The 14,555-nt window shown below is 37.6% G+C and overlaps 1 protein-coding gene across 5 annotated transcripts in view; it reads left to right on the top strand.

Annotated features, from left to right (window-relative positions):
• usp16 (ubiquitin specific peptidase 16) overlaps positions 1-14,555 on the top strand; it is a 33,186-nt gene that overhangs the window by 6,434 nt on the left and 12,197 nt on the right. For 3 of the 5 annotated variants that reach the window (XM_043700681.2, XM_087992914.1, XM_043700683.2), the window contains 9 exons: positions 1,933-2,105; positions 3,132-3,235; positions 3,876-3,979; positions 4,362-4,525; positions 4,883-4,978; positions 6,718-6,848; positions 7,492-7,579; positions 11,425-11,506; positions 13,120-13,211. In XM_043700681.2, the coding sequence (XP_043556616.1) occupies positions 1,933-2,105; positions 3,132-3,235; positions 3,876-3,979; positions 4,362-4,525; positions 4,883-4,978; positions 6,718-6,848; positions 7,492-7,579; positions 11,425-11,506; positions 13,120-13,211 (1,034 nt within the window). Of the gene's footprint in view, positions 1-1,932; positions 2,106-3,131; positions 3,236-3,278; positions 3,589-3,875; positions 3,980-4,361; positions 4,526-4,882; positions 4,979-6,717; positions 6,849-7,491; positions 7,580-11,424; positions 11,507-13,119; positions 13,212-14,555 lie in introns of those variants that run through there. The other 2 variants (XM_043700684.2, XM_043700685.2) reach the window with 2 other exon arrangements.

Raw genomic sequence — 14,555 nt, 5'->3', positions numbered from 1 at the left:
TGTTCTTAGAGTCATCAGCTTTATGTTTTTCTTGGAGTAGAATTTGAAACCACTTCTTGCATTTCAGAGATATAGGTTTCTATCCCTGAATTAAGATTGATGTCAATATTAATGTGCTCTGTAGAAAATGTTTTAGTTTTTTAAAAAATTGCTGATTGCATTCTGCATGTTCAGTCCCAGACAGTAAGCTAAGCAGATTATGTAAATTTTGAATATTTAAACAACACTGTAACCAACTATTATAAGTGCACATGACAATAGCTACGTCACCAACAGTTGCAGTAAGAAGTGACATTGTTTGTCACTGACATCAAAGAAACAGTCCACAAAGATCTAGTGATTATTGTGGCATGGATTCACCTTAGTCAAGTTAAATTAATGTTAACAATCAACAGCAGCATTCAACAAGGGAAAGCACTGATTATCTTTCACATTTTAATAATTTTATTGTGAGTAAACTAAAGATTAGAATAAACACATGAGATTAAGGTGGAAGCTGAAATATCATGAAATTTCGTCGTCATGAAAGTGTTTAACATTCCACAAATATAAAATAATTTCTCAAATTGAGAAATTGTTCAGTATTTATAGTAAAGTATGCTGCTTATAATCCAAGTTACACTTTATTCAATAAAGTACTACTACTTCAGGAATTTTTACAAGACACACCATATAAAACATGGAAGTTCAAGTCAATTCTGTGATTTGTAAAATTTCTGCTCCTGAGATGTTCACCAAGTAGAGGACCAGACAATCACTGGTAACATCAATATTTAACTGCACGTGTATGTTTGACAGGGATGCTTCCCCTCTGTTGTGAGTTAGAGCAATAACAAACACTGACAGTTTCCAAGTCATTATCACGCAAAATCCAGGTTAGCAATTTTTTTTTTTGAATCATAGAATCCCTACAGTGTGGAAACAGGCCCTTTCAGCCCAATAAGTCCACACCAGCCCTGCGAAGAATATCCACCCAAACCCATTCCCCATTACTCTATATTTACCTCTGTCTAATGCACCTAACTTACACGTCCCTGAATACTGGACAATTTAGCATGACCAATTCACCTAACCTGCACATCTTTGGATTGTGGGTGGAAACCGGAGCACCCAGAGGAAACCCACGCAGATGCGTGAGAATGTGCAAACTCCACACATAGTCGCCCGAGGTTGAAAAGCTTTGACAAAATGTGACATTCTCACATGGAATCCAAGAATCCGTACAGTGTGAAAACAGCCCATTCGGCCCAACAAGTCCACACTGACCCTCCAAACAGCATCTCGCCCAGACCCATCCTCATCCCCCTACCCTATCGCTGTAACCCTGCATTTCCCATGGCTAACCTACACATCCTTGAACAATATGAGCAATTTAGCATCGCCAGGCCATCTAACCTGCACATCTTTGGACTGTGGGAGGAAACTGGAGCTCCTGGCGGAATCCCATGCAGAGAAAGGGAGAATGTGCAAACTCCACACAGACAGTTGCCCGAGGGTGCAATCGAACCCGGGTCCCTGGTGCTGTGAGGCAGCAGTGCTAACCACTGAGCCAACATACTGCCCCAGCAGCAGCTTTGCACTGAACACAGATTAAGAACACAATGAGAATTTGCAACTATCAGTCCATGTTCTGCTCAACCCAACATAAAGGTATACTAATAAATTATACCATTGGATGTAGGACACTGCAATGCTGTAACCTTCTGCCCATGCTTAGGATTACTCCAAATTAATATAAGGACACATTCAACACAAGTACATGACATAACACGAAAGCTGTTGGGGATATTAGCACCAGTTCACATTAAATCTTGCATTACATTATTTGCTTCAGAGCAGAAATATGCATTGAAATCAATAACATTGCACATGTAATTCAGAACCAAATTCACATGTCTTAAATTACATTTGCTGTTTTTGAATTTATTACAGTGCCACAATGTTTACATTTTCGTAAAGCAATGAATCTAAACCAGATTAAGAAACAGTTACATCAGCGTTGTTGGAATGTTTGTGAAGACTGCAAGGCGAATACCAAAACACAGGAGAAACAAGAACTTGATGACGATCCAACGGTCTGGTTATGCTTAAAATGTGGGCATCAGGTAAATTGCCATTTGACCGAAATATTATTCATTGTGGAGTATCCTAAGATCTGTGTAAACTTGTCATAGAGATGTACAGCACGAAAATTGACCTTTCGGTCCAATTTGTCCATGCTGACTAAGTTTCCAAAACTAAAATTATCCCATTTGGCCCATATCTCTCTAAACCTTTCCTTTTCATATGCCTGTCCAAATGTCTTTTAAATGTTGTGACTGTAACTGCATCTACCACTTCCTCTGGCAATTTCTTCCACTTGTATTCCAAGGCATCTGTTTCAAGCTGTTAGTTTTCTTCATTTAATCATGTTGCCCAAGTAACTTCAAATTTGATAATATGTTACATGTTTAGTTTACTTTTTAAGTGTGATATAATGAGTACTGAAATTTATGGTCATTGCTACAAAGGTGGCTTTTTGATTATTTGTGTTAAATGATCAATTTGTTTTATTAAACTACATATACTTACAAGTAGTACATTAATAGATTCAGTATGTCCTAATTAACTGTCGGGGATTAGATTTGAAATTGTAACAATAGCAACAGATGTAATTTTGACTATCATGATAGCACAATTGTGTAGTTTAACAAGCTACTGAATATTCATTTTTGAATTAAATTTGACATTTTCAATGTGGGAGTCATTGTATTCTGCAGTTGAAGTGTGTTAACAACCTAGTTGCAGTATGGTGAACTTTAAATAGAGTAATCTTGTAAAATTACTGGTTTTTCAACACAATCTATTAGTTATTTCAACATCATAATTTAACTTGGGGGATCACAGCAATGTTTAGATAGCTTCAGTAGTTAGTAGTGCCTGTGTTTTTAATTTTACCATTGTTGAAAGCTGCCATGCACTCTATATGTAGTTCTACTTTTTGACAATTTTTGTTAAAGTTATATGCGTGCAACCTATAATACAGAGAAACCTTTCAGGTGCTGCATTTTCTTTTATTGTTTTTTTTTTCATGTGGTTTACAATGATTTCTTCAGCATTCTACAAATGTCTAGATGATTTTTATTTTTCAGGGTTGTGGAAGGAATTCAGAAGAACAACATGCCCTTAAACATCATGAGAAGCAGCATTCTGAACCACATTGTGTGGTTCTTAATTTGGACTGTTGGACTGTATGGTAGGTTCAACATTGCACAAATGGTGGCATATTCATGGATTATGCCTTATAAATTCACTTTTAAATCACTTTTGACTTCCTCCTGCAATTTTGATGGTGAATTGCAAGATGTTTGTGGAATCTTGATTTAAGCAATTCAGAAGCAGAAAACCCCTCTCATCAAACTGTCAGAAACCTAGTACTTATGAAAAACTGAGGAATCCAGCACCTAGTAAAAAGGTTATATTTTTGAGGTCTCTGATTACTTCTGGCAAATAAATACACATTGGCTTGATCTTGTGGGGATTAGCCAGCATCACCAAGGTCGGATGTTGAACTTCAGAATTGTTTTCCATCAGCCACTATCCACAAAGGTATAAGCTAAGAAAATTTGTTTTATGACCTTGCTATAACTATACTAGTATTGAAGCAATGTTAACAATGGTTTGGGGGAAATTTGCATAACTGTCTCCTTCTTCTGATCATAGGAATGTGGTGTGGAGCTGTAGAAGCAGCGATATAAGCATATACTTAAAGAAAAAGAGTAATACTGCAAAAATCTATTACAAAATAAGGATTAGAGAGAATGGTTGTAAATTAAGTTAAATGTTTACGTTAATTTGAGTATAGTTTGATTTAATTCTTCATTATTCTGATACAGGTGCTACTTGTGTGATGAAGAAATACACTATGAAGTCAAAGATCAGTTAGGTCAATTTATAGCATATATCCAAAAAAAGACTGCTGACAAATGTGTAAAAGGAGGTGAGTTATCCAGAAGGTATTCAAATTAAATAGTTATTGTATAAATATATAAATGTCATTTATTACAACTTGGCTCCTATGTTGCTGAGTATTAAGTTGCAGTTATTGCAGACTGCTGAAAGTTGCTGTTCTCCATGGTACAGGTACAGATGTAATAATTTGCAAATATTTTATACAGTTTTCCACTGAGACTGCAGAACAAAAATAGACTGATTATTTGACAAAAGCAGTTTGAAATGTGTGTATGCTAGCTGTAATTGGCACCTGTGGCATTCAATTAACTCGAATGCTGTAGTGGGTGTGGTGGTACTAGATTATGGAAATGGTTAATGTGTGGAGTACAGATGCGTCCATTTTAAATTGCTTGTATTTCTAATTTCAGCTATGGTGTCTCAAACAACTGAGAAAAATAAGGGAAAGGAAAACAATACAACAGAAACTGGGAAACATGAGAAGGGAAAGACTGTGGCACAACTCAATCAACAGATACCAGTGAAAGGGCTCAGTAATCTTGGCAATACTTGTTTTTTTAATGCTGTCATGCAGGTAGTTATCAAGTATCAAAATGTTGCGCTAACCTCTTAAAAGTCACAATGTATCAACTAGCTGGCTTAAGTTTTCCTTTTGGTTGACCATTTAAATTGCAGACTAGAAATTGCACAAATGGGAAAACATAAACAGAAATTTTGTGCGATTGAAGTCTATAATTATAAGCAGTCAATTACTCAGAAGCCATAATACTACGTTGTACTTTCTATCCCTATTGCTGTGGTGTTGTTGTGTTTTAAGACTTTTTAAGGACATTTTTGAAAATTATCTGGGTACTTTTTGTTCATTGAAGGTTTTTAAAATTTCTAACAATTGCAAGGAACAGAATATCATTATCTTTCTTTATTCGTTCAGATCTTATCACAGACCTATGTACTGCATGAGTTGATTCAGCAGTTAAAAATGAATGGAAGTACACTGAGAATTATGACACCTGATTCTTTAAATTTGGTAAGTGTTGCCTTACTTGAAAGTCTTACATTTTATAGTTTGTGATCTATAGAGTTTAACCCATTGTAATAAATTAATTATAATATAAAATATCACCATCTTTTGAATTTTTATTTGTTTTCTGTCCTTGTATCTTTTAAAGCTTTGAATCATTTATTCTCTGCTCTCAGTGATGTCTAACAAACATGTTGCACGCGGTTATCATTAAAGGCACATCTCAGGAAAGCTAGCAAAAAAAGTATGCATGGTAAGATTTCCTTGTGAATTGGCAAATTATCTACAAATATTAAAATATATTTAACTCCTTGCGTAAGATGATGTGCAACTTCTGATCTTAACAAAGAATGGCTGGCTGTTAATTGGAAGTAACCATTTAGTTCAGTTTCGTTTCCTCTTTTAAAGCATGCTTAAGGGTGGAACAGTGGTTCAGTGATTAGCACTGCTGCCTCACAGCACCAGGGACCCGGGTGACACGGGTTTGATTTCACCCTCAGGCAACTGTGTGGAGTTTGCACGTTCTCCCCTTCTCTGTGTGGGATTCTGCCGGGTGCTCCAGTTTCCTCCCACAGTCCAAAGATGTGCAGGTTAGGTGGACTGACCATGCTAAATTGCTCATAGTGTACAGGGATATGTAGGGTAGCCATGGGAAATGCAGAGTTACAGGGATACGCTAGGAGGATGAGAATGGGTCTGGGTGGGATGCTGTTCGGAGGGTCAATGTGGACCTGTTGGGCCGAATGTCCTGTTTCCACACTGTAGGGATTCTTGGATTCTGTGTTAGAATATTGCAAAGTTGCAATGTTTCGTTGTTTGCAAATTTAAAAATTGTGAAATTTATGTTTATTGGTGATTGGGGTTTGAGTTCCAGATTATCTTATATAGTAGCTTTTCAGCTCCTAATTCACCATGTTTGTACAAGAGTTGTGAAAATCAAGTCACTTTAATTAGAAAACATCAACTGATCCCAGCCAGATCCTATTGTACATACCACTAAAGGTATTACCTAATTATCAAGAATTATTGAATTGGTTTTAATTCTTTTAATCTTAAAATATCACATTTGATACTTTTTTTTATTGAAACAAATATTTTGGACTATTAGCTTCTCTTATTTTTAAACTCTCGCTTAACTCCAGACTTCATATTTGAAGTTGTTGGAAATGGCCTCATGTAAGTAAATACAGCTCAATGGGAAGCGTACTTCATAGCATTTTTTTAAGTTTATTCCTGTTAGACTCAAAAATATTTACTGGAAGTACTATAAATACTTGTGATGTGAAAAACAGAAAGTGTAGGATATGCTCAACCAGCCTGGGAGCATCCATGGAGATTGAAACAGAGATAACCTTGCCAGTCCAATATGGGCGGCACGGTGGCACAGTGGTTAGCACTGCTGCCTCACAGCGCCAGAGACCCGGGTTCAATTCCCGCCTCAGGTGGAGTTTGCACGTTCTCCCCGTGTCTGTGTGGGTTTCCTCCGGGTGCTCCAGTTTCCTCCCACAGTCCAAAAATGTGCAGGTTAGGTGAATTGGCCAAGTTAAATTGCCCGTAGTGTTAGTCGAAGGGGTAAATGTAGGGGAATGGGTCTGGGTGTGTTGCGCTTCGGCGGGTTGGTGTGGACTTGTTGAGCCGAAGGGCCTGTTTCCACACTAAGTAAGTAATCTAATATGGCTTCATCTGTACAGAACAATTATTTATTTTGACTTTAGAGCTTTATGAATTTTACTTTAAATTATCAGGGACAGCTAGAGATTCACCTTGATCAACCAGGACCACTGTCATCAGCAATGCGCCAATTTCTTCTTGATTTCCAAGATACCAAAAAGAATGTTATCACTCCTAAGGAGTTGTTCACTCAGGTCTGTAAAAAGTGAGTATTCCCCATTCATCGATATGCAAATATGATGCCAATAATATTCAGAGCAAAACATCTTGCACTGTTTTTCAGAATTTTCAGAACAAATGTAATAGTTTGAAATGATCACTGTTAGACTTGTAAATAATTTCTATGAAATTTACATTGACTAGGTTATTTTTATTTTAAACACTCACTTGCAAGAAAGTTTGCTGGTTTGTGGTTTGGCAAATTGTCCACATTGACCTTATTGAAAAAAAATGCTTGCCTTCTCGTAACCTCAGTAATCTAATGCACATTGCAGCTCCTTGAGTTTTGTTTTAATGTAGTCACCATTGTAGGAAATGTGCCTGCCAACAAGTAATTGAATAGAAAGGAATGAAACAAATAACCTAAAAACAACACTAAAGCAGGTTAAGTCTGGGGCAGGACACTAGGAGAACTTCTGTTCTTTGAAAATTGATGTAGAAGCTTCTGTGTGCGCCTGAGAAGGCAGGTAGAACTTTGGTTTAAAACTTAATCCAAAATAGTGTACTCATGTTTGTGTGCTACATTTTCAGTGTTGATTAGTGAAATATAAAAAAAGAAATGTATTATGTAAAGAATGTGTGGATTATAGATGCGGGCCATTTACGTGTTTTTCCAATGTGTTCCTCAGAGCTGTACGATTTAAAGGATTCCAACAGCAGGATAGCCAGGAGTTGCTTCATTACTTATTAGATGGAATGAGGACTGAGGAGATCAAAGTAAGTGGTCTGCAATGATCATCAGAAACTGCCTGTAACTGCTGCACTGAAATGTACACCAGATGAGTGACGTTGAGCTGAGGGATATATTAGAATTACATTTAACAATAAATTGAGGGACTTGTTCCAATTATACGAAGTAGCAATTAACATGGATAAGTGTGTAGTGTTCTACATAGGTCAAAAACATGGGTCATACCTTAATAGTCACAGAAACTAGATGTGATGCTCAACTTTCATTGCCTTGCCAATGTGGCAGAACAATTTATAAATATAATAGAATGCTAGCGAGTTTTGAGAAGATTTGTAGCTCAGGTTAAGGTTCTGGATGTAGGTTTGCTCGCTGAGCTGGAGGGTTCATTTTCAGACGTTTTGTCACCATACTAGGTAACATCTTCAGTGAGCCTCCGGATGAAGAACTGGTGGCATGGCCTGCTTTCCATTTGTGTTTAGGTTTACTCGGGTTGGTGGCGTTCTTTTTTGTCATGGCTTCATTTCCTGTTCTTTTTCTGGGAGTGGGGGGCGGGGAGGTGGTAAATGGGATCCAAGTCAATGTGTTCGTTGATAGAGTTCCAGTTGGAATGCCATGCTTCTAGGAATTCACCTGCTTGTCTCTGTTTAGGCTTGTCCTAGGATGGATGTGTTGTCCCAGTCAAAGTGATGTCTTTCCTCATCTGTATGTGAAGATACTAGTGAGAGTGGGTCATGTCAAACACTACATTGGACAAACAAGCAGAAAACTAGTCACCAGGATAGATGAACATCAACAAGCCATAAAAATACATGACCCTCTCTCACTAGTATCCTCACATACAGAGGAGGAAGGACACCACTTTGACTGGGACAACACATCCATCCTAGGACAAGCCAAACAGAGACCTGCACGAGAAGCACAGCATTCCAACCGGAACTCTATCTCATTTACCACCCCTTGGATCTCATTTACCACCCCTTGAGAAAAAGGACAGGAAATGACGTCACCAACCCAAGGAACCTAAACACATAAATAGAAAGCGGGCCATACCACCAGCGCTTCATCCGGAGGCGCACTGATGATGTAACCTAGTATGGTGATAAAACGTCCGAAAATGAACCTTCCAGCTCAATGAGCAAACCTACAACCATAATAGAGTGCTGGAATATACAACCAGGACCGTGTTACTCCACAGGTTTGATAGTGCAATGGGCAGAGCACTTTAAACATAGTGACTAGTTTTGATTTCTACATCTTGAAAAGTACACCAATTAAACAGGTACAAAAAAAAAAATTAACACTTAAATTTGTGCTTAGAGTAGTCAAACTGATTCCAAATGTTATAGACCAGGCCAGACCCCCTCAAAACATTTCAAGAAAGTAGCCCTGACCCTAACCTCAGCTAGTTGTTTTAAGCAGGTGTAGAGTGGATATTCCAGGAGCTGGCCCAACCACTCTGTTTCAAACGAAACAATTTATTTGCAAGATTACAGAATGAAACACTAACAAAAGAAAACTGAATATAGAATAACTTAACCTATCCAAAAACCCCACAGATTATCCCAACTTAATGATGCTGTTCCAAACACTTGCAACAATCCCCATAAACGCCCCTTTGCAAAAAAAGGAAAAGTCCAGCACAGGTACTTCCAGGAGAGATGTCAGAGAGAGGGAGGATCGGCATAGCTTCCCAACTGACTGCTTGCTAATAAAACAAACCAAACCAGAGATAAGCTGAGCTGGTAGAACTGGCCACTCCTCTTTCAATGCACAAGTGTCTTTTTTAAGACTCAAAAGCCTTTTTCCAGAGCAGTATCTGTTAGGTATAATCAAATTGGCCCTAAAACCCGTCAAACCTAGACCTCACGAAGTCTGTGTTTACAAGCCCTCCGGGGAAGAAAAACCAAGGACAACATAACCTTATTAAAGGAGCAGCAGCATCACACAAGTGTGAAGGGAATACCTGAAATGGACTGGAAAAAAATATAATTTGATGATACAAGGAAGTAAACAGTTAAGGCATGACCTTATTATATTAATCTGTGTTTGCCTTATTTGTTCCTAGGAAAGTGGGATCATAAATAGTGAAAAGTAAATTGAAAACAAATGTCAGGAAAACTTTCAATATTCAAAAGATGATAAATGTTTTGAATAATCTAAATTGCGTAATAGAGGCTTGGTTTAAGATGGGTGAATTCGTGCACTGGGGGGGGGTGCAGGTGTGGATTTCAATGGGATGGAGAGTTTAAGATAATTTTCGCCATTTATGTTGGAATGTAACATCAGAACCAGGAGCAGGGGTGGCAGTTCAGCACCTCGAGACTGCTCTGCTGTTTAGTACAATTAATTAAAAATCTGTCCATCTGCCCAAATTTATTCAGCGTCCAAGCGTCTTATGTCACACTCGATTTGTGAATTCTACACATTTATGACCCTTTAAGAGGAGTAATTCTGCCTCATCTCTGTTTTAAATCTGTTACCCTTTATCCTAAAACCATTACCTCTCATTCCAGATTGCCCCACATGGGGAAATATCCTCTCTACATCTACTCTGTCAATCCTCTGTAGCCTCCAGTATACCTCCATTAGACCTTTCATTCTTCTTCTAAGCTCCAGGGAGTATAGGTCTAAACTACTCCATCTCTCATCATAAGACAAACCCTTGATCTCTGGATTCAATCCAGTGAACCTCCTCTGAACTGCCTCCCATGCAACTGCATCCCTCGTCAAGTAAGTCATCAAAAATTTATTCAATACTCCGTGTACACTTTTGAGAGTATACAGTGAACAGAACTAAGTGCATCCATTCGGAAATATTGTCAGAAAATAAATTATCTGCACAGTTTTGTTATGTTGTCAAGGTAAATATTGTGTTAGTTCAATTTGCGTATATTGTTGTAAGTACAATCGACACCACTTGCTCCATCCCTGTTTATTCTGAACAGCCACTTATATCAGAAAATTGGCACCATCTTTTATACCATCATAATAATCTCAATTACAAAGGTGCATGTATCAAAAAAGGATGTTTACTTCTTATTAATTGCCAGGGCGGTTGGTTGTTGTATTCACCTGCTATCATAATGGGTCTCATTTGATCTGTTGTCCAAATTTAAAAACATCATTAAAATAAAGCAGTAATGATTAAAAGAATAATATCGTTTATTAGGTTTGATTATGATTCTGGCAGAAGTATAACACTATTAAATGTTTGATGGCCAATAGATCTTGGTGTATCACTACTTTATAATATTCTCTTTTCTACCTCTTTTGTCAGTAAACTGTAAATGTAGGTAGTTATTCAAGTCTTAGCAAACTCACATTCTCAGCTAGGTGGGTTTTAAAAGTTTCAGTTCAACTTTTATCATGTGAGGAATAGAGCTGTGTAAGAATATCACAGTCAGAACTAAAGCTTGTTGGCACATCTTTGGAACAAAAATGCCTGTTCCAACAACATACAGCTAAGATTCCCTTTCTTGATCTTCTCACCATTCAAAGTTCATAATTTGGAGCAAAATGACAATTTATAGCTCACCTGTTTTACCCTCTATCAAATTTTGTTTGAAGTGTGTTCAGGCTGTTTATGCAATGTGCAGACAAGATTGGAATACTTAGACTGAAACAAAGAGAATGAAAAGTCTCTCCAAACATTTTATATGATTCTTATGCACCTCTATATCACTGACAGCAATGCGCTCACTGTAAGCGATAGGGATTGTACATTGAAAATGCGTATTGGATTATGTAGTGAAGAATCAACTATATATTTTGCAGATTATTTAATGGAAGGTGATTGAAACTCTCTGTATAAAGTCCTATAATGAAAAAATATTTTTTTCTAAATCCATATTTCAATGTGTTTGATTCTTAGCGTATTGGTGCTGGCATTGTAAAAGCCTTAAATTACTCTTCAGAGATGATGGAAAATGAAGAATCCAAGAAAACCATGAAAGGTAATTTTATAGTATCACCACTATTATAATGAAGAGGGGAACTCTACCTGTGAGTCGGTGGGTGAACGCACTGCCTGGGGTACTGTTGAGCAATACAGATCAAAGGGAACATTGAATGGGTGGCAGAACTGCTGTAGTTAGTCTAGAGGTCACGAAGTTTGATGAGAGAGAATTGGAAGGCCAGAGTTTGAGTTTTTAAGGGGTGATCCTCAATTAAGAGTAAATATGGGTCAAACTGTGAAGTTCCAGAAGGTCAAGTGGTGTAAAGCTGACTAGCATGTTAAAATGGGCCTTGGAAGCAGAAACTCAAGAGGAAGTGAGAATTATGAAGGAAATTCATCGATAATACTTTGAAGGAATATGTGAGGACCCTTATCACAGTTATTAGGCCAATAACACTGGTAATATTTTGAGCTATTATTCAAATTTGTGATCACATTAAAAGTAGCAGAATGTACTGTACAGAAATCTATTACTCCTGATTTTATTATTACAGCTGATGTTGGGTTGGATGTCACAATCATGGAGTAACAGTATTAGTACAGTGTATCTGAATATTGTACACTAACTATGCATATAGATAGAATTCAGACCAACTTTGTTTTAAGAAACTTGTAAATTTTCTGACATAATTGCTGAGAGGATATTCTGTACAATGAATTTGGCCTTTTGAATAACCGATCCTCTTCTAGTGAAAGAGATACATTCATTGCATTAGTGTCTTTTCGTGAACCTATTTTACACTGGTTGTGATAATGAGTTTGTGTTTCAATTTGAGTTATCAGTAGAGTAGCATGATTTGTAGGTAGCTTACTTGAGCTTTGAGCAAGGTTCTTCTTCAGCCCAGATACATTTTATTGTTTTACTTTTTAACAAATATGACACTTAGAACATTTGGACTATGAGTATTAAACAGATGTGCTTGTTTTCTCCATCCATCTTAGGGCTTTTTCTTTACTTTTTTGTGGAATGTAGAGATCACTGGCAAGGCCAATATTGGCTACCCATTTTTATTGGTCCTTGAGGTTGTGAACTGCTGTATCTGGTTTGACTTTTCTGTAGGGTTTTGGATCATCTGTTTGTCTTGCTCGGCTATGTCATTGGGCAATTAAATGTTAACCATGGGTCAAATTAAGTAAGAAAGGCAAATAGATGTCCTTCTTCAAAATACCTTAGTGATCCAGAAGTGCTTTTATAAAATTGCCAATTACCTGTAAAGATTTTTCAGAGTTATTGGGTGATGTTCATGTTAACTGTAAAGTTACCATAGTCCCAGAATACTATAGGCTGCTCTCTCATTAGAGACCACTGGTGGTGACTTGAATCACCACGCCATGAGACGGTGAGGTTGAGAAGGCCTGACCTTCACAGTAGCCTAAGCCAATGCCTTTTGAACCTGTGCCGTTGGCACCACTGCATCACAAACTGACTCAATGACAAACATTGCTGATAATTTTTACTCAGCTCACTAGTGGCCTCGTATGGCTGCAGGCATATATTGCAGTACTGCAGTAGTAAAAGGGACGGTTTTTCATTTCAGCCACAAGGTAAGAAATGTTTCCATGCTTGGCTATGCAAAATGATTTACAATTGGATTTTCTCCCTTATACTAGCATATGAAAAAGAAGGGTCCATGCTGAACTTTGTTGACCAGGTGTTTGGTGGCACAATGACAAGTACAATCATGTGCGAGGAGTGCAAAATGGTGAGATAGATCAACAAGAATCAAAAGAATGTGTACAAAATGTTGATGGCAGAAAATAATTTTGGAATGATTGTGTTACCTACAAGGGATGTGAAATAGTTCACTATTGTGGACAATGTGTATTTTTGATAAAGTTAACAAGTAAGCCAATTTTGTTTTGCCTCAGTATTCTCAACCAGTATCTCTCCCTTCTCTTCCCGTCCTGTAATGGTTTGTTACTTACAGTTCCACAATGCCAGGTATCCTCTAATAGTATAACTGAATGCTTCCACTTGCATCAGGTAGTTAATTGGATTTAGGTGCATCATATCGAAGTCCAATCCTAATATCATACTGATGGACATCGACTAAGGCACCTGGGTGCTTTTAACTTTTCCAACTCATGGGTTCTTTGGCAAATTGTAGCTATTCTTCCTGAGCTTAGATTAGATTAGATTCCTTGCAGTGTGGAAACAGGCCCTTCAGCCCAACACGTCCTCACCGACCCTCCGAGGAGTAACCCACCCAGACCCACTTCCCTCTGAAGAATGCACCGAACATTACGGGCAATTTAGCATGGCCAATTCACCTGACCTGCACATCTTTGGACTGTGGGAGGAAACCCATGCAGACACGGGGAGAATGTACAAACTCCACACAGGCAGTCGCCCATGGCTGGAATCGGACCCGGGTCCCTGGTGCTGTGAGGCAGCAATGTTAACCATTGAACCACCGAGCTTGCTGACTGAGGCCAATGAATTAAAAGGAGGTTGGCAATCAAACCTTGGATTTTGTGAATTTGTACAGTACAGCTACCCAATACAGGACACTCCAGCTCCTGTCTTACTATTCCAATGCCTAAGTTGAATAGAAACTGTCATTGATTACTGTCTCTGTCTAGTATACAGTTGTACAATGATAACTAAATTTAGACAGACAATTTGTGCCCTTTTGTTAAGTTACTTTGTGCGTAAGAAAACAATAGGTTGTGTGAAAGCTTAGGAAGGTCATCTAGTGAATACTTTGTGTCATGCAAACTTAGATATGCCTGTTATTCAATGTTCTTTTAATACCTGTCAATATGTTTGTGTGTGTATATGTGTAGTTAATGTCATCTGTATTTGTAATTTTTTTTTGTATGGAGCTTTCCATTTTAAAAAAAGCTTTCTTTCTAACTTTACTAAATACTCAACACTGAAATATGTTCTTTTGAAAATTGTAACTTCACTTTGACAATTTGAAAATAATACACTACTTTTGTCAGTTTAGAGTTGATCAAGCACTAATTTTGATTATTTTTTTAAACAATTTATAACTCAGCCTATTTTTTATGGATGTGCACAAGTTTAAAACATTTCATCATGG

The sequence above is a fragment of the Chiloscyllium plagiosum genome, unplaced genomic scaffold, assembly GCF_037043375.1.
Source record: "Chiloscyllium plagiosum isolate Xiang-an unplaced genomic scaffold, Cpla_swu_hap1 HiC_scaffold_12, whole genome shotgun sequence".
Classification (NCBI taxonomy): Eukaryota; Metazoa; Chordata; class Chondrichthyes; order Orectolobiformes; family Hemiscylliidae; genus Chiloscyllium; species Chiloscyllium plagiosum.
This window is presented reverse-complemented; position numbering and strand designations above follow the sequence as displayed.